General features: G+C 37.2%; 3 protein-coding genes across 4 annotated transcripts; 2 read left to right on the top strand and 1 right to left on the bottom strand.

Annotated features, from left to right (window-relative positions):
* Positions 1-232: 232 nt before the first annotated feature.
* On the top strand, positions 233-6,182 carry LOC132181415 (pfkB-like carbohydrate kinase family protein). The gene is made up of 7 exons (XM_059594622.2): positions 233-405; positions 1,414-1,631; positions 2,253-2,465; positions 2,579-2,776; positions 2,938-3,078; positions 3,717-3,833; positions 5,597-6,182. Exons 1-7 carry the CDS (start codon positions 384-386, stop codon positions 5,729-5,731), a joined length of 1,044 nt encoding a protein of 347 aa, XP_059450605.2. The 5' UTR covers positions 233-383; the 3' UTR covers positions 5,732-6,182.
* A 1,262-nt stretch (positions 6,183-7,444) lies between these two features.
* On the top strand, positions 7,445-12,809 carry LOC132181419 (junctophilin-like protein). Of its 2 annotated transcripts, XM_059594625.2 has the most exons (8): positions 7,445-7,663; positions 7,750-7,781; positions 9,185-9,282; positions 9,399-9,481; positions 10,163-10,240; positions 10,317-10,415; positions 11,007-11,039; positions 12,299-12,809. In XM_059594625.2, exons 1-8 carry the CDS (start codon positions 7,580-7,582, stop codon positions 12,590-12,592), a joined length of 801 nt encoding a protein of 266 aa, XP_059450608.2. In that variant the 5' UTR covers positions 7,445-7,579; the 3' UTR covers positions 12,593-12,809. The 2 variants fall into 2 exon arrangements, with proteins under 2 accessions (XP_059450608.2, XP_059450609.2); XM_059594626.2 differs by lacking the exon at positions 11,007-11,039.
* Positions 12,810-20,607: 7,798 nt separating this feature from the next.
* Positions 20,608-23,971, bottom strand: LOC132181312 (uncharacterized). Its single transcript, XM_059594475.2, has 4 exons — positions 23,496-23,971; positions 23,310-23,416; positions 22,167-23,201; positions 20,608-21,672 (listed from the first exon to the last, which is right to left on the bottom strand). The coding sequence occupies exons 1-4, from the start codon at positions 23,704-23,706 to the stop codon at positions 21,064-21,066; spliced, it is 1,962 nt and encodes a 653-aa protein (XP_059450458.2). The 5' UTR covers positions 23,707-23,971; the 3' UTR covers positions 20,608-21,063.
* Between the last annotated feature and the right edge of the window lie 975 nt (positions 23,972-24,946).

The following is a 24,946-nucleotide window of genomic DNA, read 5'->3' as shown; positions in this document are numbered from 1 at the left end:
TTTTTATTTTTTATATTCAGCCAATTCTGAAGAAAATTGCAAATTAAATATATTATAAAAGTTTATACTTTGTGCTTTGTATTTTTTAATTTTTCCTTCCCTTATACGTTTTGTCTCCTTATATTATTTTATTTTCTTGCTTGGTGTTATTTTATTTTCTGGGCTTTTATTGCTTGGAAGTAAATTAGTAATAATATATAATATATAATTTCCGTATCCATCGTGGGTGCTATATGAATTTCTTTCGCTTTTGTCGGCTTTCAACGTTCCTCCTATTCGAGATTACAACCATCTCCTTTTTCTCTCTTCTTCTCTGCTTATAATACCGGCATCAAACTTGCTTTCTCTCTGCAGTTCTTGTCGCAATACAAGGGAAGCTAAGAATGGCTAAGAGTCCTGCTCCAGGTTCCTCATACGAGTTTCATTTCTTCCACCGTTGATTGATATGATATTGGTTGTTGATTAAATCTTTACTTTCTGTCAGAATTTGATTTGTCCTGTTATATTATTCAGAGATTTAATATCTGGGTCATAGCTGGTTTTTCAGCAGAAGATACTTTCTTTGTTTTGGGTATCTTTTTTTTGTTCTGATTGTTCTTCTTGGTATGTCGGTATCTTTCTTTTTGTGTTTCATGGTGTATTCTTTGCTGTATAGAGTCGTTGTGTCGTTTTGTTCGTAGACGGTCTCAAGAGCTGTTTCTGGGATATCTGAACGTGAAATTTCAGTTATTTACTTATAAATAAACATGTTGTAGTTGTTTTTTATCTGATTAGGTTTAAAGATTTATCGGATATGATTGTTTCTATTGCCATTTGGTTTGTAAAATTTGTTTCTTGTTACGTGTGGCTCGCTACATCTTAAGTTCTGTGGGGCACGATTGCTAATTGATTAAGGAACAATTAAGGGCCTATTTGGAAAAACCATGAAATCTGATTGACAAAGATTATTACAGAAAGAAATTATAAAGATCATTTTTGGCCGATAATTTTTTGTTCCACCACATGTTGTTTTAGAATTATTGAATCACCAAAACTCAAATTTTTGTTTTAGGAAATAGGAAATATGGGTTTTCTGAAGAAAAATAATAAAAAGAAAGCTTGAGTTATTGTAGGACATTTTTCTCTACTAAATGTTTGTTTTTACCAAGTATGGGTTTTCTGGAGTTGATGTTTGATTTTGATGTGAGTCACATGGTCTCATATCCGGTAGTATCCGCTAAATTTTTGACACTCAATAAATCCTGCTATGAATACACCTTAGATGGTTATCTGGGCAGGAAAGGCTTATTCCACCTATTTGTTTAGGAATATCATGTTAAAAGGCACTGTGATTATCTTTCTGCTTTCTGATGAATATTATTGAAATCATATGACCATGATTGTTGTTAATTTCAAGCAATTTGATTTGTGCAGGTGGTTCTGATGATCTTCCCTCAGATACTCAGGGAGGGGACCAGGATAAAAATTTCCTGGTTGTTTGCTTTGGGGAAATGTTGGTTGACTTTGTGCCAATAGTTGCTGGAGTTTCACTTGCTGAAGCACCTGCTTTCAAGAAAGCTCCTGGTGGTGCTCCTGCTAACGTGGCTGTAGGCATTTCAAGACTGGGTGGTTCATCAGCTTTTATAGGCAAGGTGCATATCTGCGTCTTATTGCATGCCAGTTCCTAGGATAAAAATTTCACTGCATTGTTCATTTCCATATTTTATAATGTTTTGTTAAATTGCTTTTTTAGCAATAATGTTTCTGTCACATAGTATCCCTTTTACTGTTTGTGTCTGAAACCCCCATCTTGTGAGCGCCTCTGTGGTTCTAAAAATGTGACTCAAAGAATGGGCTTGTTTGGTAACATGTTTTAGGACAACTTTTTCTTGTTAGCAAAAAAGCAAAAGCATACAAGCAACTCAAAATACAAAACATCCACAAACTACTTTTACATTTATGTCACGTCACAACTAAAAGCAAAAATCACCTTCTAAAAAGTTTTACCAAACAAACCCTATGTTCTCACAGTTTCTGCAGTACCTCCTTGTTATTGCATTACAATTTTTTTTTTTTTTTTTGTTGGTTTTTTTAAAAACTTTTTTTTAAGCTTTTGTGTGATAGGATACGGATTTTAGTAGCTCCAGAATCATGATTTGCATTGAACAATATGTTTTTTTTTGGTGGTATACAATTTTTATGTCAATGGCTCCTTGCTTCAACTTAAGCTCAAGTATAATTCCAACTCCAAGTTCTTGTCATTGCTATGACAGGTAGGTGATGATGATTTCGGGTACATGTTGGCCGACATTTTAAAACAAAACAATGTTGACAATTCAGGCATGCGGTTTGACCACAAAGCAAGGACTTCTCTGGCTTTTGTTACTCTCAGAGCTGATGGCGAGCGTGAATTCTTATTTTTCCGTCATCCAAGTGCTGATATGCTTCTTCATGAATCAGAACTTGAAATTAACCTTATTAAGCAGGTCTCCCTTTTTAAAGTTCTATAATTAGGACAATAGCACTGAAGTTACTGATCCTACTTCAGATGCATACATATATGTGGAAAATTTCACATCCAAATAACATTTCAATGCAGGCAAAGATCTTCCATTATGGTTCAATTAGTTTGATTGACGAACCATGCAGATCAGCCCATCTTGCAGCGATGGGCATTGCCAGAAAGTCTGGTTGCATTCTCTCCTATGATCCAAACTTGAGATTGCCATTGTGGCCATCGGCAGAGGCTGCTCGGAAGGGCATAATGAGTGTATGGGATCAGGCAGATATTATTAAGGTGTAATTGCCAACTATATACGTTTTATCTATGAAAGTTTTTTGCCACTGCATTGGTGCTAATATAATAGCATTGTTTCATTTTATGCAACCATGATAACAGACTTCAATCATATGTCACATAGAACTCATCAGGGTTTTTTTTATTATCTAAATTTGCAGATAAGTGAGGACGAAATTACATTCCTGACCGGTGGTGATGATCCTTTTGATGATAATGTGGTATTGAAGAAGCTTTATCATCCAAATCTTAAGCTTTTGATTGTAACTGAAGGTTCGGAGGGATGCAGATATTACACTAAGGTAAGTGGTACTGGATAATGTAGGAATCATCTGGCAGTGAAGATGCATGATGGTTTGTTTCTTGTGGGAGGGGCTCCCAGGTTATCGGTGGGCTTGGGTGGCCTGCAGTGCTCACTGGAGTCTGAAAGGCATTTGGGTGTTCGCATTGTGTTTTGTGGGTTTTGAGAGCTGACTAGAAGAGGAGCTTGGGTTTGATGGTTTGTTACTGGGTGGAGGGGGTTTTATCGCGCGCGGGGCCCCGGGGGGTGGGGGGAGAGAGAGAGAGAGAAAGATTGAGAATATCTGTTGGTGCTGCTGCAAACAGAGACACAATCTGAGGCTTATATGAGCCAGAGTGAACAGCTTTTACAGTGTTCTGTTAAGCATGGCATTTCAGTCGGCTCCATGAGGGGTACTTCCGTTTGGGTTGGCTATACAGCTAGCTAGGAGAGAGGCCGTGGCTCGTGTTCAAGCCTTTATGATTTCTTTTCTCGTTATTATTTTTCGTTCCTTTTTGTTTGGTAGAAAGGTATGCATCGAGTAAGGTGCTTCAACCCACTGGATACATTAGCCATGGTTTCAGATAGTTGGTTTTCCTTTTATGCTGTATCTTGTTGATCTGCTGTAAGAAAAATGACATAAACTGGAATTCTGTGTAGGAATACAGGGGCAGGGTTGCTGGGGTTAAAGTTACATCTGTTGACACAACTGGAGCTGGAGATGCATTTGTCAGTGGCATTCTGAGCAGCCTTGCTTCTGACCTAAATCTTATCCAGGTATGTTTAGTTCATAAATAAATTAAAGAAATCATCTGATTACGTCCTCTCCCCATTGCTCATTTGAATGATTTGCATTTTATTACTTCTAGTTGAATCTCATCAAATGCTTGTACTTAACATGTTGGTAATAAAATGGTTTCTTCGTTCATGGCTGTGAGGAGAACAATTTGTACTAGAGTTGTAGGGTTTTGGGGCACCTCCTGCTCTGGAGAGCAACAGTACCCTATGTATCAGTTCATTTGGAAAAGTCATTGTTCTTGATACTTTTTAGCATCAGATAATCGTGAACTGCATCTTTCGTGGTAGTAGGTCTAAACAAACCTAAATAGTTGGTAAATGCATATGCGCTTTATATGAACCTAAATAGTTGTTGATTTTTTGTGACCTTTTCTTTCGAAACCTGAGAAGATAGCGGAGTATGTCATGTTGCCGAATCAAGATATAAATTAGGGACTCTGAAGTTGGATTGAACATGACAATGAAGTAATTCTTGGGAACTTATCAATGATGTTGGGAACATTGTTGGTTCTTGCAGAGTGCACTCTGTTGTTCAAGGCTAGACTTCTTGTCGAGGCTTGGTAGCCTTTAATGTCCATTGGAGGTTTTTTCTTCCATATTTATTTATAAGATTTCCCAAAATTGCTTTTTCGTCAAGGATTAGTTTTTTTGTTTGTTTGTTTGGTTTTTATTATTTTATTTATTTATTTTTGTTTTTGTTTTATTTTTTATTTTTTTTATGATGAAAAACCCATCCAAGACAGGGCTACTTCATGTACCCATCCTTGCCCGGTAAACCTCGGACGCATGCAAAGTTCCTTCTCTACACGGATCAGGTTAGCGGGTTGGCCCCAAGAAATTGCTTATACCCAAGGGGATTTGAACGTTAGACCTAATGGGAATGCCGCCAAGATTAAAGCCCTTACCATTTGAGCCAACCCCTTGGGAATTAGTGTATTTGTGAAAGGAAGTGATGTGCAATTTCATCCGGTGGAGAAAAAGGGGAAGGGATGTGATTGTTTGAGAGTCAAAAATCCTTTCCATGAACAGGAAATTTAGCAACCCTTCCACTTCAAATGAGGAAAGAGGGGAGTGGATAGGGTGAGATGGGAATGCAGCTGGTGTGGAGTTTGGCTGTGGCCCAAAATGGCGTATTGTGGGCACAGAAGTTAGCACTTCTGTTTACTATCTGTGCTGCTCAAGTAGAGGACGTGATAGTATTTGGGATGAGAATTGCTACACTTACCAAATTTTCTTCCCAAAAATTGATTCTCAAGTGATGTGTTTCCATTTTGGGAATATGTCACTATCTTATAAGATAGTAATACATTACTTGGAAACCAACTTTTAGGAAGAAAATTTGGTAAGTGTAGCATTTCTCATTTGGGACTTTAGTTGTCAGTATTTGGTAGTATTTCATTTTTTATTTTTATGTTTGAGGTAGCTTTCCATGTTCATAAAACATTTCCATTATTATTGGCTATATGACCGTCCAATGAGCTTTTCTTTCAAGGAACTTTGAACTTGGCTGTCGAAATGCATTGCTTCTCCATCTGGGTTGTGGAAGAGTTTCTGCTTCAGCTCCTAACTTGATCCACCGACTGATTTGAAGTTTCTGCTTCATCTCAAAGTTAACACAGACGAGCAGAAGAATTATATCAACAAAGAGACATGCATTATAAAATGCTAGCAGTTCATAGCTGACTACATAAATTTGTTGTGTGTGTTTATTTCAGAAATTAATGCAATTTTTCTTTTTGCAGGATGAGAAGCGGTTACGAGAAGCTCTAGCTTTTGCCAATGCCTGTGGTGCCCTCACAGTGAAAGAGAGGGGAGCCATTCCTGCCCTACCCACCAAAGATGCTGTTCTCCAATTCCTGTCACTGCATGATTCCTGAGACAGAAGTCCTAGTTCATGTACTTTCTAGTGTTAAGCTAATGTAATGAGTTTCCTTGCCAAGGGCAACCATAAGCTTTTTCTCTTTTCCCTTTTTATTGCTTACTGCATTGCTTGCTATGCAAGTGTTTCCATTTAACCTCCCACAGTTTCTGGGTTGACTCTTTGCACTTGAGAACACAAATATAGGTGCTAGCATACAGGTGTTGTGAATGTAAGAGTTACCAATAAATTAGTCACAGAAAGAAAGAAGTTGTTTTGTCAGAATCATGGGTTTTGTCTTGTATATTGTGTGCCCTTGGGTGGTTCTCTGAGACTGACACCCTCTATACAGGAATGGACACCAAAGATAAGGAGTGGTAAGGAGTGGAGATTAACATTTGGAAAAGAGGAGGCCTCCACCTTGAGGAGACCAACCTCTACTTTTTCTAATTATTATTATTATTATTATTATTTTTTATTTTTTATTTTTTATTTTTTAAGTAACATGGCCAAATTATCTGTTGTTGTGCATGTTTGGAAGGGCAGAGTATGTCTTTTTCAAACTAAAAATATGCAATGTACTCCTTTTGTCCCGAAAAATAAAATAGACTAATTATTTTAAAGGGAAATGCTAAGTGCTCTTCTAGAGTTCTTCTGGCGTTCTCTCAACTGTAATGTAGTTTTTAAAATTACCAATAGATTAAAAGTCAATAATAATAATCTCAAACTCAACAATAATTTTAAGTCACATCACAGTTGGGAGAACACTAGAAGGAAACTTAGAATTTTTTTTTTTTTTTTTAATAAAACAAAAATGACACTATAATTCTTTTTAAAAAAGAATTTATATATATATAATTTGGGTAAAGTCCACATACTCTCTTCAAACTATCACCCAATTGACAATGCCCTCCCCAAACTTTCAATTATGATAATGTCCCTTCCAAATTACCAAAACATTGTCAATGTCCTCCCAAGACTAGCAATAAGACAAAAATGCCCCTATAGATTTCTCAATAAGACAAAAATACCCATATCAATAAAAAAAAAAAATTATTTTTTTAAAAAATGAAAAATTTTAATTCAAAGATAATATTTAAAAAAAAAAAAGTTTTTTTTTAAATGGGGAATTTTTATTTTTTTTTTAAAAAAAAACTATTTTTTTATTTAGTTTTAAAAAACAAAAAATTTCATGTTATTAAACGAAAATTTTATTTTTTTTTAAACGTAAATTTTTATTTAAATAAAATTATAAAAACAAAATTTTTTTAAAAAAAAAAAACGAAAATTTTCAATTAAAAAAAAAAATCGAATTTTTTTTTAATTTTTTTCTTATAAAATTGTATTAAAAAAAATAAAAAATTGGCCATCGTTTGGATTTTTTTTTTTTTGTTAGTTTTAGTTTTTTTCTAGAAGTTTTAGTTTTTTTTTTTTTTTTTGTTAATTTTACTAAGGGTAATTTCGTCATTGAGGAAAACATTGACAATTTTTAGTAGTTTGGGAAGACATTATCACAATTGAAAATTTAGAAAGACATTGTCAATTGAGTGGTAGTTTGAGGAATTCTCCATTTAATTTTTAGAGCAACGCAGTAGCTCAACTTGCTGCGTCACTTTCTCATAGTTCACGTGCTTACTACGTGCAGCGAGTCAAAGCATCATTGATTCGAAGGAAACAGAGTTTTTAACCGGGTTGACCCGCACAAATAAATCGGCATTATTTGGCGCAAAATTAGAAAAAAGTGAAGATCAGAAGGCCCACGTTTTTCTTTCCCAACGAAAGCGAAACCACAGAAACGGAGCCGGAGGCTGAGCCAGAATAGCAGGGGGGTTGGATCAGAGCAGAAGCACATTTTGGTTCAGGGCAAATGGCTTCGAATCCTTCGCTCCTGCCCGAGATCGGACCCGATGGTCTCCCTCGTGAAGCCCCTGTTATTGCCTACACCGAGAAGGTTTGCCTCTCTCTCTCTCTAAGAATGTGATTGTGATTTTTCTTTGTTCTTGTTGTTTTATTGGTTCTGATTTGGGCGTGTGACAGATAATTGCGGAAGAGCAGCTTCAATTAAAGAAGTACGTACATTTCCCTTTTACTTATTTAAGTTATTTATGTCCATATGATGGAATTGATGCTTCTTTATCTTCAATTTTGCTGAGGAAATGTAATCTTAAAGTAATCCCGAATCTTGATTGGATAGTTGACAAGTGTTATTTTATAGTTCTTTGTATGGCTTCCGAGAAAAAATATTCGAGATGTAAGGATAGAAAAACCGTTAGATTCAAACTAGTTTCTGAAAGACAACAAAATACCGAGTACTTAATTGGATTAGTAATTTAATACACGTGGACTATTGATAAGCATCCTGATGGAATTCTGGATTATGTGAGGTTTCGTGTTTCTTAGTTTGTATGCTGGTGTATCAAGTATGGTTGCTCAAATTTTATGATTCGAGTTTTTAACCAAAACTAAAACAGTTCGGAAAAATATTTGCTTTCAGTCTAGCCTGTGAAAAATTATGCTCAATATGACTTGAAACCTAAATACTCTAAAATCGTATATCATGAAATCAAATTTTAATCAAGTGAAAGTATGCTAATGACATCGTAGAGCACGTAATTTTTATGGTAATAAGATTGGGTGTATTTTTAAATCTTATTATTTTCAATTCAATTTTCCTTGTTAAGTGAAGAATGTCGAGGAGTGAAACATGATAACTTGATTGAGTAGGCTTGTTTGTTAGGCCAACAAAACTTTGGTGGTCAGCATGTTAGAAGAAGTATCAAGTCAGAGGTGTTGTTAGGCAGATGGTTGTCGTGACAAGGTGAAGACGGGGCATGGTTGAGTTAATTCTGATGTAGGTGGCTGTGTTATGTTAAAGGAAGCACTGATAATACTGACTCATTACTGGTGGTAGCTCCTTTTTCTTGTGATGGTTGTAACTTTGGTGATCACAGTAAGTGGCAGTGCTTGTTGCACACTCGAGGTGGTAGTGGATCTGTAAAGTACCAAGTCGGAGGTAATAGTGTTGGTGTGGTGATGACTGTGTAATGATTATGGTGGTTGTCGTATGCTGAAAGTGATGGTGCTGTGGTGGCTAGATATGTATTTAGGGTACTTCGTTATCTTTTCCACTGGCCTTCTGGTATTTCGTATATAGCTTGCTTTGCTGTGATGCATATAGCTTTTACTCATGCAGATTTATTCATTGTATAATTTGTTTGTTCTTTAACCAGTTGGGCTATCAAGATTTGACAGTAAATAAAATAAATAGTCAACAAATTTCTCAACATATCCGAATGATTTTGAGTTCTTTGATAAAGGCTTCCATTGATCTTTCTTCAATCATGTCATTCTTGTTAAACTTATTGAGGGTTGTTGGTGTTGGTCGTTGGTTTGCTTCATTACTTTAGCCGTGGAATTAATAATTTAGTAAGTAGACTGTCTTATTTAATCTTCTCTGCATTCTTACCCCCAGATACATTGAAGAAAATTATTCTAAAATTCGTGATGTTGAAAGAGAGCTAGGAAATCTTACATTGGAGATGAAACTTACTGCTGGGCCAAAAAAAGCAGGTTGGTGGGTTCTCATCTTTAGTTATTCTCGTATTACAGAATAATGAAATTTTTCTTCATTGATGTGCATGGTGATTGACTTTGTCGTTGCTGTCATGTATGATGCATTCCTTAAGCACTTGAACATTTGAGAAAGAAAATAGAAATGTCAACGGAGAGAATTCGTCTTGCCAAGCTGAAGGAAGAAGAAGCACAAAAGGTTTGTCCATTTAATGATAGATTGAGCTTATGTATTTACTCTTAAGATAATAGAATTACCCTTTGGCATCATTTAAATAGCTTATCAACATCCATTTCCTCAGTGACCATGAAAATCAGAGCTGTTAGCACTCAAGTCAATCAAGCTTATTGAGATTGTAAGAATAAAAATCTTTCATGACTCTATAATTGGTATAGTTTTGCGTATTTATTACAAAATACACTGTGTTAATGTAATGAAACAGCAAGTTACGTTTGAGAATTTGGACAATAATATACTTCTCTGGATTCACGAAGCTGAAAAGGATGAAGACACATGCCTATATTAACATAAGTTTCTCCAGCTATACTGAACTGAGAGACTTTGGTTCTTGTATTTACATAGTGACATATTTTTGTAAAAAATCTGATTTTTTTTTCTTCGGCAAAAAGGTTGCATGGAACAGGATGAACTTTCAGAAATGTGTTAAGTTTCGTTTATAGTATGTCCATATTGTGGGTTTGACTCTCAGTGCATATATGTATTACCTGCTTTGACCTTGCAAACGGCTTTAGTGCCCAAGAGTTGGGATTTTTTTGGGTCACTGGAAAATTTTATTATTCTTCTAAAAGTTCCATTTTGCCAGTGCATATGAGGTATTCCTTATTCAGTCCAATTGATTTGTTCTTTCTTGTACTTCAGGCGTGGGAGGCAGCATTGAAGGCTGTGAAGGATGAGGAAGCAATTAAGCAAAAGCTATGTGAAGACTTGAGCCAATTGGTAGATATCTCTGCTTAATGTGTATGTCAATGGATACTGCTTGAAATGCTTTCTTTGACACTCTTATCTCTGTTAGGTTCAAGAAAGCAGTAGCATGCAGTTTGCTAGACTGGAGGAATTGAAAAGACGACTAGAAGCCTTGAACCCAAGTAGAGTATCCATCTCTGTTCCTTTTGTAAGTTCTCTCATCATTTCTATTTGTTATATTTATGTATAGTCTATGGCTTGGCTGGGACCTTTTGGTTGTTGATTGCCTGGATTTTCTGCAATTTGATGGTCAGTTAGTATCACATACAATAGATATCATATCATGGTCTTCTGCATGTGATTTTGTTATATAAATATAACTATTCTGCAACAGTTGTGGTGATGAGCATGTTCACTTCCTTAACATGGGTTTGTCATTCATGTGTCTCTGTTGACCTGTAAGGAGTATATGAGAAGTAGATATGCATTTTAGGGTAAAATAAATAGAACTAGAAGAGCAGAAAGAAAGAAAGCCTTGATGACTACTTTATCAGATCTGCCTTGTCAAGGACTTCTATGTTCATCAAAGAAACTAATAGAGTATATCAGTTATTGGAAACATATTAATGGTTAATCATGTTCCTTTCATCCATCAGTTTTTATTTCACCTTTCCTCTGTCATTCGGCTTTTTTATGGTTCTCTTGCTTTCCTAATCAGAGTTGAGGTCATTGGCCCCTGATTTAGTTTTGGCTTGTCCCAAATTCATCTTGATCATAAAATGGCTTAGTTTCGTTTTAGGCACTTGGACCTCTCAACCTGAACTCTTACATGGTGAGTTTTGCCAAATTATTAGTACTTAATTAGTTACTACCTTTTCAATATTATAATAACAATTCACGAGTGTTCTGAAGTTTTAACAATGGGTGGCATTTGGATTTGCATATTTGCACTCAATAATGAATTGCCCAGTCTCAATTTAGGCCTTTTCAACTGCAGTGAATTCTACTTGTTGCTTGCACTACATGTTCTAACCGTAATTTTTGTTCTTGCTTTCCCCTAGTCCAACCCAAAAAGAGGGTTTTTTTTTTTTTTTTTTTCTTAGTATATCTTGTTTTTGTAATACAGGAAGGATGACGGCTATATTAAAGCTGTCATGTATTGATGTATTGTTATTCAATATATTGTAACAAGAGTTCTTTTTATGTCAAGAAACACCCACCCCCCACGGCTATATTAAAGCTGTCATGTATTGATGTATTGTTATTCAATATATATATTGTAACAAGAGTTCTTTTTATGTCAAGAAACACACCACCACACCCCCCCCCCCCCCCCCCCCCCCCCCTCGGGGTCTTTCCTCATGGGGGAAGGAAGGGGGGCAGGGGTTGTTCAGTTATATTTTACATTGTTAATTTGCTGCAGGGATCGATTTGATTTTTTCTGAGTTAAAAAAACATGGTTCAGCCAAAGTTTTTGTCCCAGATGTATGCATGTGTCTTTCGTTTGGTCAAATTACATGAATTCTATTAGAAATGGGAAAGGGCAGAGCCCCAAGTACTGGGTACTAGACCTTTTTTTGAGTAGGATGTCCTTTGGATTGACCACTAGAAGTACCTCTTGCAGAAGGGTTTAAATGCTTAAGTTTTGCTATTTTTTCATATAGTGGGAATACACATGCATGCCAATACGCATGCACCTCAGATGGAAAATTTGCATTAGCACCACTATGCCTATGCAGTAGCCCTGATGTTTTGGTCATTTGTGTTTGTCTAGGTGTGCATGAATGTGTCAGATGGAAAATTGGCCTTAGCACCAAGTATGCCTATGCAATAGCCCTGATGTTTTGGGTGGGCTCATTTGTGTTTGTCTAGGTGTGCATGAATGTGTGGTGGGGCTAGTTAGTGATTAAAAAAGGGGGTGGGGGTGGAGTTATGGAGGTTGATGCTATTAGGTTTGTCAAGCATAACAAAGTCTTACGTATTTGTTGAATTGGAACATCCCCCATATACTCTTTCGATTTCACAAGCACTGATATACACAGTAGTGGCAGTAAAACGATGTTAAAAGGTTGCACTTGGAATTGTGTTTAGGATGGGAAAGCAGTGGAACCTCCCCAGAATACCACAGCTACAAATGCTTCTGTTCCTCGAACGACAGAACCAGGTGCTGGAGTCGCTGCAAATATCCCCAGTGAAGGACGTTCTGGAAATGTTCCAGTGACGAATGGGCAAAATCAACAGCTCTCTGTTGAGGGAGAGGGAAGAGGGAGGAAGAAAAGTCAGTTCCAAGGAAGAGGAAAGGGAATTGGGGCTGTGCCTAAGGGTAGAGGATCTCCTGCACCTGGCTGGACTGGGGCTGGGTTTGATGTGGATGGTAGAACCTAAGACCACCACTCCGAATTATTTTCTAGAGTCATAGAACAAGAATCTGTTGCTTTTGCTCGGCCACTGGTACATACTTTAGTTGATGTTTTTGCTTTCGTGCATTCTTTTAATTGCCTGTAGTTTGTTGTTAAGAAAATGCAATCTTCATTGGTACCTGAAAGTCATGTACACTAATGTAATATTTCAACAAGAAATAATAATATCACTTTTCAATGTTTCTGACCATTTTGATAAAATGAATTTCATAGATAAAATAATATAGTAGTATACTTGTGAATTGGTTAGTCTTTGAAGGACAAAATCCTTGAAATTTTCCTGCATATGGTAAATCTGTCTTCATGATCGTGAAAATCTCATCAATGCGATTCCTTGGAACTTTATCTCTCGATTGATCTGTTGAATGGCTTCCACTCCAATAATTTTTTGTTGCTTTTGATGATTTAGCATTATCATTGCTGAGGTGATAAATGCAATTACTCCTAGCTTTTGAGGACTAAACAGGCTTGTCAAGGTTATGTTGTGCTCTCTTCAAGCTTTGCATAGACGGGAAAAATGGGAAAGAATTGTGAAGAATTTGGAATCTTGTTTCTGTTTTGCGTTGGAGTAATTGTTCTAATTTACCTAATTATATTTGGTTTGTTTTGCCTCATAGTATTTTAATCATATATTTAGAAAATGCATCATCAAACCCTCCTACGTTAACTTTCAAAATCTTTAGCATCATTTTTCTTCCGAAAGCGGCTGTAGTCGCAAATGCAAGTAAACATTAGGGTTTGTTTGATAACATTTTTTAGAACGTGTTTTTTGTATTTTAGTTGAAAAAGTGTTTTGATGTGACAAAAGGTGAAAGTAATTTTAAGTGTTCTGTAAATGTTTTGTGTTTGAAGTTGTTTGTTACTACCTTTGCTTTTTCTTTTAAAAAGTAAAGAAATTTTCCATAAAAACGTTATCAAACGTGACCATATATTTTTAAGAATGTTTTAAGATTAAACATTGTTGTCAATGAGTGCTGGAATTTGTTACTAAAACAGAGTACCATGTACAATGCAAATAGCAAAAGCAACTAAACTAGTTCTGAATTGGTTTGATCGTTAATGTTTGCAACCCAATTCAGCATTTTGTATTTCTGTAAGAGAATCCAAAATCTAACATCTGAAACGTGACTATAACTGCTGCTCATGAATGCGATTGTTCCTTCAATACAAGCCAATGTTGTCAGGGGTCCTTCACTTTTTCTTCCATTGACTACTTCCATGGAAAAAGAAAAACAGCAGAGAAAAAGAAAACGCCTTAAATCGCATTTGGTTGTGGGTTGGTAAATGGCTTCATTTCCATGTACCATAATAATATTTGGTGGAACATTCATGACTTCATGAGCTGTGAAGTCATGGAGTCATGTGGCACCATGAAAAATGGTAACCATTAATGGGGGCTGTAAATATGTTGGAGAAAATTAATTGTGTGGTAGCAGGCACCAGCACGGCCCTCCGCCCGACCGAACTGGTCGGTCTAATTGTGGTCTCAGTTGTGCAATAACAATTATTGACGAAAATCATAATAGTGCATCAGAAGAATCCATCATAAATATACACAAATAATTGGTTGGCTGCACAAAAATCTAGCATTTCTCTTGTTATTTAATTGGGTGGAAGAAGCAATAATTGTCAAACCTACTCTTGCTAGTCATCATATTTTTCTCATAATGATGAGATAGGGTCAATGTAGCCCATCAGAGTTGGAGAAATGTTCAGAAGAAATGTTCAGAAATGTGCAGATAAACTCATCAACATTTTCCATTTAAATCTTCTGGCAGCTTGCTTGGTTTTTTCTCTTAAATAAAGCCTGCAACAGTAGACAGTAGATACCCATCATGTTTCAAGTTTCAGCTCTTATTTGTCACATCAATGGTGTTTGAGTGTTTAGGCACGCCCAATTTTGATACTTTCATCACTAGCTTTTGGTTTCTTTCTCTTCTAATATAAAATAAAAGAAATAATAATAGCTAGTCTTTAGGGTTCTTTATAATAATAATTATACATTCTTAAAGGACAAGATTAAGCTTAAACAAATTCACATGTTACCTAGGTCACTAAAATGTGGACCGTTGATCAAATGACGAACCTACGGAGTATTTCGAGGGGGCATTCGACCTTTTTGCCCGTCAAGTTAAAATATATATAGTGTTGGGTGTGTGCTAAAAAGAGGTTAAGAAAAAAGGATGTGCAGGAAGAAAATGGTAACATTGAGGAGGTTCCTGGGAAGAAGAAACGTGAGAGGAAAAGTAATTTGTTTGTCTAAAAAGGTAGAGGTGTTGAAAAGATAAGAAAGTAGGAGAAAATATTGGATTTGTTATTCAAAGAAGTATAATGGCCCCTCTTGTTAGTTATTTATTGGTTTGATTTGTTTCTAGCTTGTGAATAGGTTGCTTATACAGTTAGGATTTGTTCAATATTTGAAGTTGGCTTGAGCTAAATGGAGTTTCTATTAGGTATAGAGAAACATGTTAAAGCCAGATTATAATTTTGCCCATGTGAATCAAACTCCTAATTCTGCCACTGTACATAGCATTCCACGTGATACTTATGACGTTTATAAACACTCCCACATGTTAACTTGATAGTTAAAACAATAGTAAACCATTAGTCACCAATAGATTTATTATCAACATTCAACAATTTTGTTGTTTGAATTGCTATCAATTCGGACAACAAATATAAGAGAATTAATATGAGCTTCACTGGTTCAAATTAATTCTGAATTACCTGTTCATCTGTTTGGATATGTGCTCCTTCAAAAATCCTCTCATATTTACTATCTAAATTACTAACAATTCTTATAACAAATTGCTGAAAATTCGTATCGTCAAGCCCCTTATGAGTCCAATCAACGGGTAAACTTTGATTAGATAAACCCTCGTCATTATGATAATTGATCATCATTAATATCTCATTTCTTAAAAATGGTTGAGAAAATAATTTAAACATATTTGAAACTAGAAACAAACAGATCTAGAACTAAAAACAACCAGGCTTGCATCATTAATTGGATTCGGTCAAACGTTCCTCCCTCAGGAGTCCGATCCCCTTCCCCATTTCTCCACCACTACAGTCTACGCCCATAATTTAACCCCAAATTTGACCAACCCACAGTCACATGTATTTGCATTTGCATTTGAATTTCCCGCTCAATTTCTGTCTGTATGCAATTGCACTTGCATTTGGTTTTACAGTTTAGGATTCATTCAAGATTGTTGTTGAAAATATTTATTGGAAATTATAAGACGTACCCCCGATCAGTGGGGTCACTGATGGTCATACTCTTCATAGAACTCCATAATTTCCCTGTGCATGTCACACATCACTTGACTTGATCTATGCTTTTCTTTCTTTTTTGTTTTTTTTGCTAAATTATTGGATGGATTCCTAGAATTTGAAGTTGTATCAAATCATCCTTAGGTTACAAAAAAGTATTTTAAAGATTCTCTTAATATGCTTCCATTAATTTTTTTTTAGACGGAATCCTATGAAATTATTATTCTACTCTCAAATAAAAAAATTAAAAAATAAAAATAAAAATAAAATAATAATAATAATAATAATAATAAAAGAGACAAATGCTTTGACTATTCTCAAAAGTAGCTATAGAGTTAAAAGATGGTGGTTGACCAAAAAAAAAAAAAGCTATGGAGATGATTGAACTACCCAATTACTTTTTTAGGTGGTTAGATCATTTTCAAAATAGCCTATGGGGATGATCAAATCACCTAAAAAGGCTTTCTAGGTGGTTTGACTATTTTCAAACTAGCGTATAGGTGTAGCCAAACGACACCTAAAGTCTTTGGTGGTTCAACTAACAAAGTAATTTTTTTTTTTTTTTTTATTCAATGTTGGAGGAGGGAAAAGGAAAATTACAGGAAAATAAAACAGATGGGCAACAGAATTTTCTAAAGAACTGTCGTAAATGGGTCAAATAAATGACCCGGCTCATTAAACGAACTTAAACCGCCAAAAAAGGTCGTAATATAAGGCAAAGTTTCATAAACGAAATAAAACCCCAAAGGGTTTGCTACACGACCTTCAGTAGTTAACTGAGGAAACCAAGCAAGATCATCAGTGATCAAAAGAAAGTGGGAAAACTATGTTAAAAGGAAAGAAGGCCAGCACAACAAACTAGCCAAAAAAAGTAAAACAAGGAATAGAAAATTATAGAGAAATTTAAAAAGATATTAAAATAAATCTTGGAGCAGTAGATTCGGCAGATGGTAAGGCGGAGGAAGGCAGTGAGGACACAGTAGATGACCGGCGCATGTAAGCCAATCACCGGAGCATGAACACCATGTGCCGGTAGGGATGGGAGTCTGATAATTAGGTTACAAAAATGGGGTTTTCGCATTTCGCTCCGCCATTGTCGGTAAAGTTGAAATTTTCACCGACTTATTCCGCCAACATTTTGTTTCGTTAATGAATGGTTGTCGGTAATGTTGGTAAGCAAAGAAATTGAAAATTGGTAAGCAAAGTCGGTCGGTAAAGTCGGTTCGGTTAGAAAATGTTATTTCGCCAACCGAATCGAGTTTGTCAGAAATAGAAAAAGTCTAACGCCTACCGGCCATTGGTTAAGCGGTGTCGATTGATAGTCGTTAGGTGGTTAATTTGCCCACCCCTATGTGCTGGCAGTGGAAGTCGGGCGGCTAAGCAGCACCACAGGAGACCAAAGACAACAACGGGAGGTGGTGGGGGATGTCAAAAGTTAAGTGGGGCTTCCCATGCGTGGGCGCGTGTTGGGTACACACTTGCGAGTAAGATGTACTCGCAGGCACGTGCTGGCCGGACAGCGACACGATTGACAATGAATCAACGCAGAAGGGCCCGAGATCACGGTGGGATGGAGCGACTGGGGCTGGAGCGTCCTGAAGTTCATAGAATTGATTTTGACAAAAAATCAATCCAAAACCTTCAAGAAGAGTGCGAAGCCAAGGCTGAGGACGATGGATTGGGGTTGGAAACAGACTGTCTGCGGTGGGGAAAATGCCGACAGAGTAGCTGGACCGGGAGAGATCGCCATAGGCGATGGATAGGCCTTCGAAGAGGGTAGAAAGGGTGGGGGAAAGAGGAAGTGGGGAGAAAAAGGGAAAGATGGGAGAGGAAGGGGTTTCAACTAGGGCCGGCAATTTTGACACTACCCACGAACCCGACACGAACACGACACGAAGTTAACAGGTATTGGGTTTGGGCTTATCGGGTTCGAGTCTTAATCGGGTCTACCCGATTAAGACACGATTAAATTCGTGTCTGACGGGTCGACCCGCCAGACATGTTTAATAAATGGGTCTGGCGGGTCAGTCGGGTCTGGCGAGTCTGGCAGGTCAATCGGGTCTGGCGGGTCTCGGGTGACCCGCCATACCCATTAATTTATTAATTTATTTATTTTTTAAAAAAACCTATGTCTAAGTTCTAACTAAGTTAACCCTAACACTTACCGACTCACTCACGGCTTCATTTCACTCTTCACTTCACGACTTCACAGTCTTCACTTCACTGGCATATTCCTTGTTTTTCCGTAACTTTTTCTATGTGGGTCTATATATTAAAACATTATCTTTTAAATCATTATTTATATATTAAAACATTCTCTTTTAAAACTTTTTATTCTTCTTGGATGGTTAGGATAAATTTGACTAGTCATTTGGCCTAAGAGATCCTTTTATTAAATTATTTTTTCCAATTTTGATTAAGGGTTTTTTTTAACGGGTCGAGTCGGGTCGGGTCGTGTTACCTATTTAGCGCACGAGTCGTGTCGGGTCGTGTCTACCTGATATGACCCGGTTATGCTAAATGGGCTAAGCGGGTCGTGTCGGGTTACTTGGATATTTTTCGTGTTATAATCGTGTCAGACCCGCTAACCCGTTTAGCTAAACGGGTCGTGTTCGTGTCTCGGGTAATCGGGTCTACTCGATTACCCGTTTTGCCAGCCCTAGTTTCAGTCCCCTCCTCCCCTGACTGCTGGAGACTCAAAAGGGAGGTAGGGTTTTTTTTTTATAAGGAGAGAGAACAAGGCATTTCAAAGAGGGTTACAGCTGAAGTTGGTGATTATAATCCACGACCTAAGTAACATTTAAAGGTGGTATTCAAGCCACCTTCAAAGGCATGTGAGAGTGGTTCAACCAATTTATAGGGTGGCCCATGCGAATGCCCCCAATAGAGATATGGCTTGTGCGGCCACCTTAACCAAGGGGTGGCTCCATCCCAACAGTTGATGGGTGGTTTACAACGGGCCACATTGCTAGGGATGGTTGCATGATACAACCTCTTTGTTTGGGGTGGCTTAGCAAACCATCCCCTTTGTTTGGGAAGGCCACGTGAGCCATCCCTATTCTTGGGATGGGGTTGGCCGGCCCCTAGCGGGGGTGGAGCCGTCCGCCACCCCTTACCATCGTTTTTTATTTTATTATTTATTTTTCTTCATAAAATAGAAAATTATTATTTTTTATAATGTAGAAGAACAAATTATAGGCAAAGTAGACTTACAAGCTCTTGTAAAATATTCAAACCAGCTGTACGATGACCCGCTCCTTGGGTCTTTGCTCCAGCTCCATGTTGGCTGATCTTCTATTAGTACCTCTTCTCATAATAGGTAGACATGTTTGAAGTTGAAGGTTGTGTAAAGTATGGTTTGAAACTCTACAATTTAAAATTTGATCATTTAAGGAAACCAATTCTAGAACTTATCAATATTCTTGCAAAAGCAGTATTACACCAACTTGTGGAAACAAGTTTGGATTCATGATCTTGTATGCGTTGAAAAGTGTGTATCTTCACAAGTCTTTAATGAAAGATTCAGCTTTACTTTTTTTTTTTTTTGTTAAAAAAAAAAAAAAAAGGAAAAAAGAAAGACCATACATATTATTAGTTGGATAAAAACTAAGCACATTAATTGAACCCTAGCTCGGTCCATCCATGTGATTATGGCAATGATCACTTCTTATCAATATCAAAGCAATATGATAGTGTACTTTAATTTGTGTACTTGTTTCCTCTTTTCTCATCAATGGAGCGACATTAGCTAGGAGATGCTTTGCCTAATATTCAATCGCCACTACTTGGCTAGAATTCCACGGGGCTTACAGTTCTACATGGCTACCCAAAAATACTAATTTCAACGAACTTGTTGTTTTAAACTCCAACATTACACACTATAAACACTACACAACAGCAACGCCGTTGTTGTTAGAAATTCCAACATTATTTTACTTACTTGTCCCGTTGCAATTATCTCACTTCCAATTAACAACTAGGAATTCTTTCCGGCCCGACCAAAGTAAAAAGGAGCGAAATTTCTTTCTAGCAGCAGAAGACAAAAGATTGTGATGTCAATGGTCCAATCCCCAGCATGGGAAGCTTATGAGGTCAAACAGTAAAAAGACAGCTTCTAAGAAATTTCCTATCTCCACTCATGCCTCATCATTTCTAGCTTTTTGGCACCAAAGTTATTAAAGAAACAACATCATTTCACCATGCATATCTCCTACTGATTAAGCAAACACCACCAACCCCCCATAACTATCTAAGAAAAGTGTTTAATTTCAAAACTGTTGCCATATTTTTTCAACTTTTTCTTTATCGATAATATTTAAGATTTAAAACCCATGGCCTCTCTCACCCTAGCTATTGAACTTCTATCCTCGATTTGGGTGCATGGTGTCCCACATTTCTTAATATTTTTGTGCTTGTCAAGATAACAGAAATGTTGTATAGATGTGATATTGTTGGTCAATGATTATATTGTTTTTGTTTTATAAAAAAAATATTAATTAATTGGCAATGTCACGTTATTGTAGTGATATAATATATAACATTACTTTTTTTATAATTGAGTAATACTACATTTCACACATATTTATCACTTTCATGATACAACGATTAATATGACGTGTTTTAAATTTACATCCGTATTCAGTCACCCTAAAGAAAAAGAAGACAAAAAAACATAAAAATCTAAGTAAAATTTATGCATATATAATCATCACATTGAGCAAATTAGAAATTGTTTACACCAGGAACAACACCAGACTATGGGACCCTAGCTACCAGGGATTTCGAAGTTCTTTATACTACTGTATATAATTTGAGGAGTTAATATAAAAATAAAAAAAGGAAACAGGGAGAGAGACAATATTGCTAAGAATTAACTAAAAAAAAAAGGAAGAAAAAGTGAGAGAATACAATATACAAAGGCTCGAGAGAGAGAGAGAGAGAGAGAGAGAGAGAGGTAATGGATTCCTCGGGCTCTGGCAGTGTAATGTCTTTTGAGAACCAATCAAAAAGCAAGAGCTGTCGGGAGCTAGATCCCACGTGGAACCCTCCCAAACAGGGAGAGAGGCCCACCGCAGCCCAACCGACAGCAATGCAGAGCATCTCATCACGTGAAAGACCCATGTGACCCCTCTGCCCCCCCTGCCCCTAGACGTCGCCGTTTCACCAAAACTCCACAACCGTTTCATGCACGAGCGTCTCCACTATACCCTTCTCAATCTCCCTCACCATCTCCTCTCCCTCCTCCTCAAACGCCATTAGCCTAACTTCCGGCAAATCCTTCTCAATCAACCCATCAATGTCTTCAAGGACACGACAGTCTACACATGGGAAGCTCCGAATTTTGGCGCACAATGTCTCCATTAGCTGTGCCCCTTGCATGCGACAACCACCACCCCCAATAGAGCTACCCCACGGCTTCAAAATATCACCCAAAAGCTCATCAACGAGATGGAATAATAATAATCTTTTGTTAGCAGCCACGGTGGCGCAAGGATAATAATCATCGAGTTGTTGGAAGATTGATGGGTCCAAGGGATGGGAGGGGGAGAACCAATTAGAGAAGGACACCAAGGAATCTTTCTGTATCCCAGTACGGCTTAGTATATTGGCAACGAACTGATATTCTGCTGCGCTTGCTCCGGTGGTGGAGACACCGTTATCGCTTTCTCGGGCCGTGAGCATGCGCGTCGCTTCCTGTTTGTACGTTTGCCTCGAACAACTAGATGACTGTGACCTATATCTTGTTTTTTGGTCTTCACATACCTGACCCTTTTTTTTTTCATTACACAAATAACAAAATATAAAGATTACGAACACAATTTTTTTTTTTTTAAAAGAAATTTCATAAAAGAAAATTAAAAAAACCATCAACTTTAAGTGGTCTTACAATTATTTTCATCTACTTTAATATTTGAGGAATATTTTTATTTTTGAATTGATAAAAAGATCATGTAAATAAATATTATTCTGTTCAAATAAATTGAAGAGGATCTTATTCATGCCAAAATACTCAAAATATTACCGTTTAAAGAAAAAAAAAATCGCTACTTACAAAAAAAAAAAAAAAAAATTTGCTGACCTTTAAATACAGGAATATAAGGGCCATTTTATCAATATATACTTTATATGATTTAATTTCAAACTCTAGGGATAAAAATGATATTATAAATTTTTAAAGCTTTTGAAAGTTCAATGAATTAATTGAAATTAAAAATAATAAAAATAAAAATATGGAGGAGGAGGCAATGGAAAAATGGCAATACCTGTTTGAGAGGAATTCTGGTTGCGGGTGGTGAAGGGTCTTTCTTGACAGGGAGAAGATCATTAGACAAGGGGATTTTCTTGCATTTCTTGTCTGGGGTGTTAGCCCTGGGGGGTGTTGTAGGACGAACAAATGGTTCTTCTTGCTTGTTTCGGACTATATCCGACGTCTGTGGAGGCTTCTTTAGCCTTTGACCGAACCTTTCACCGGCGATCTTTTTAGATTTCTGGACCGACTTCTGGCCCGACAGCACCTGCTGCTTCTGCAACGTTTGAGGTTTCGGTTGAACATGGACCACTGGTGAAGATGGTTGAGACGACAACGACGACGTTTTTGAAAAATGAGAAACCGACCTATCTTTGGTAGATGGTGGTGTTGTGCTTTGTTTGGTCTTGGGATCCAAGAATCTGAGCCTTGGAGACCAAGAAGACGTTGAGTGCTGCTTCCCTGGGCTTGAATATTCTTCTACATTGACTTTACCGGCGAACGCCTTTGAGAACTTCCTGGATCCTTGATCTCTGGCGTTGGCGTTGGCGATGGTGTTTGTGATGTCAACCCCAACTTTCCTGCCAACTTTTTCCTTCATCTGCTTTACAATTTGCCTAGCGTACTGGCTTGGACTACTACTTCTGTTATTGTCGCCTTCGACTACTCCGAGCTGATCTTTCCTTCTCAGATACGAAAACCGAGAAAACTCCAAGTCTTCGCCGGCGCTCGAGTTCTCTTTGTTGATCTGAAGCGACAGCCTGTGCTCGACGTCGGACCTTCTGGCTGAGGATATTCTCGGCGTCTCCGGCAAAGACTGTGTACCCGTAATATCTTTGTCTAGGCTTTTTTTTGGTCGGCTCTGGAGCGGCTGACGGGGGCGCCGAAGAGGTTGTAAACGTGCTGAAGAAGGTGATTGGGTTTCGGGGAGTAGGTCGAGACCCATAAGCCTGGCTACCAAATTTGGAGTCTTGGTTCCAGGAGAACCGCTGACTTCTGAGCAAGAGTCGTTTGATCCTGTGCGTCCATTTGTTCTAATTTTGATACCCATCTGGATTTTTCAAAATTTTATTAGGAGTTGAAGAATTAATCAACACTATCATTATCATCATCATTACTCACTTTACAGAAGAAGAAAAATTATATAAAAATGACTTACTGGGATATGTATTAAACTTCCTTCTTCTTCTTCTACGGCTCTTTCTCTAGTAATATGCTCCAACAAAAGCTCCTCTGATTGCAGGCTGTTTCTTGGTGCTTCAGCTCCTGAATTACACAAAACCCATAATTAATCAAAGTTTAAGAGAGAGAGAGAGAGAGAGAGAGAGAGAAAGAGAGAGAGAACCTTTGGGAATGGTGGGTTCTTCAGGGAGGATAAAGGAGGAGTCAAAAGAGGGTTGTTGATGGTGTAAAGGAAACTGAAAGTGGTGGAAATCAAAGAACTGAAAGACAGCATTCATGCAACCAGAAGAGGAGGCTTCTTTCTCTCCTCCATGGGCAGCAGCACCGCCTCGCTTGGAGGATTTTCCACCACCCCAATACCATTCCCTGCCCATTACTTTTTTCTTTGGAGACTTGTCTTGGAATACAAAATCAGAATGAAAATGACAGGAAGATGAAGTACAACGAACACTCTTATCTTACAGAAAGAGATAGATAGACAAGTTCCCAGAGCAAAAAGCTAAAAGGCTTGTGGGATATGGTGGCGAAGAAGCGAGAAAAGCGGATCCATGAAGCATAAAACAGAAGCAATTGATTTTGAGGAATTAAGTACAGTCAAAAGAGTGGTGTGTTTTCTCTTAAATGGGAAAAAGAAAAAGAAAAAAGAAAAAGGTGTTTTTACTGTGTCTCGTTGCCTTATATGAGCCTTTCACACTCACTCCCACGTTTAACCAGAACCAATCTCTATCGTTGTCATTGGGAATTGAGAAGGGTAAAGAAATGAAAAGAATGACGATATGACCACGAAGATAGAAAGGAAGCGTGACGGCCGCGTGCATGTCCATGCCCAGGCGCCCTACGAATATGTGGCTTACATATTTTGGATAATTCTATTTTAAGCCCTTTTTTTTTTCTCCGTAAAACAAGTGGTTAAAGCTCACACCACAAGAAAAATGTCATCTCAAAAACGTGTACAGACATTATAGCCATCAATATATATAAACTTATGGAATTACAGATAAAAAAAATTACAATGTTAATGTTTAATATTCTCTCTCCATCCACCACTAAAAAGAACGGGATAGGGATGTGTTTGGCAAACCTTTTTTTTTTTTTTTTTGTTATTGTAACCGAAAATAATTAGTGTGGTATAAAGTTATGAGATTTTTGTATTGAAAAGTGAAATTTTTTGTATTGTAGTATAACTTCATTAAGTTATAGATGCATAATACATGGAAAAGGAAAGACAAGATAAAAATAAGATAACACACTAACCCAACTAAGATAGACTACAAGCATCTTATAGCCCTGAAGGAGATTCAGGAAGGTGGAAGTCACTTGGGAATGCAACTTTTGACGGCCGAAGCCAACTATGATGGATAAAACCATCAGGAGTAAAAAAAACCCCTATAAACTTAGATCTAATTCAACTTCCAAAGAAGCCGGATAAACTAAGAGGAGACAACTTAGATCTAATCTTACTTTCAAGGAAACCGAATAGACTAAGAAGAGCAAGAACAACAGAAAGGGGATTTTCAACACAGACAAAGAGTATGAAGCCCAAACAGTACAAATTAATATCTAAACAACAGAAAATGACAGAAATAACTCAAAAAACAGCAGCTTCGACGGATG

Source organism: Corylus avellana, chromosome 5 (assembly GCF_965113065.1).
Source record: "Corylus avellana chromosome 5, dhCorAvel1.hap1.2, whole genome shotgun sequence".
Classification (NCBI taxonomy): Eukaryota; Viridiplantae; Streptophyta; class Magnoliopsida; order Fagales; family Betulaceae; genus Corylus; species Corylus avellana.
This window is presented reverse-complemented; position numbering and strand designations above follow the sequence as displayed.

What these genes read in the sequence shown, in the direction of transcription:
- LOC132181415 (XM_059594622.2), top strand. Translation starts at nt 384, where the DNA reads ATGGCTAAGAGTCCTGCTCCAG. An exon ending in ATCAGGCAGATATTATTAAG is followed by an intron (nt 2,777 to 2,937) that starts GTGTAATTGCCA and finishes CTAAATTTGCAG; the next exon opens with ATAAGTGAGGACGAAATTAC. An exon ending in GATGCAGATATTACACTAAG is followed by an intron (nt 3,079 to 3,716) that starts GTAAGTGGTACT and finishes AATTCTGTGTAG; the next exon opens with GAATACAGGGGCAGGGTTGC.
- LOC132181419 (XM_059594625.2), top strand. Translation starts at nt 7,580, where the DNA reads ATGGCTTCGAATCCTTCGCTCCTGCCCGAGATCGGACCCGATGGTCTC. An exon ending in GAGCAGCTTCAATTAAAGAA is followed by an intron (nt 7,782 to 9,184) that starts GTACGTACATTT and finishes TCTTACCCCCAG; the next exon opens with ATACATTGAAGAAAATTATT. An exon ending in AGGAAGAAGAAGCACAAAAG is followed by an intron (nt 9,482 to 10,162) that starts GTTTGTCCATTT and finishes CTTGTACTTCAG; the next exon opens with GCGTGGGAGGCAGCATTGAA.
- LOC132181312 (XM_059594475.2), bottom strand. Translation starts at nt 23,706, where the DNA reads ATGGGCAGGGAATGGTATTGGGGTGGTGGAAAATCCTCCAAGCGAGGC. An exon ending in AGAACCCACCATTCCCAAAG is followed by an intron (nt 23,417 to 23,495) that starts GTTCTCTCTCTC and finishes TGTGTAATTCAG; the next exon opens with GAGCTGAAGCACCAAGAAAC. An exon ending in CCAGAATTCCTCTCAAACAG is followed by an intron (nt 21,673 to 22,166) that starts GTATTGCCATTT and finishes GAAAAAAAAAAG; the next exon opens with GGTCAGGTATGTGAAGACCA.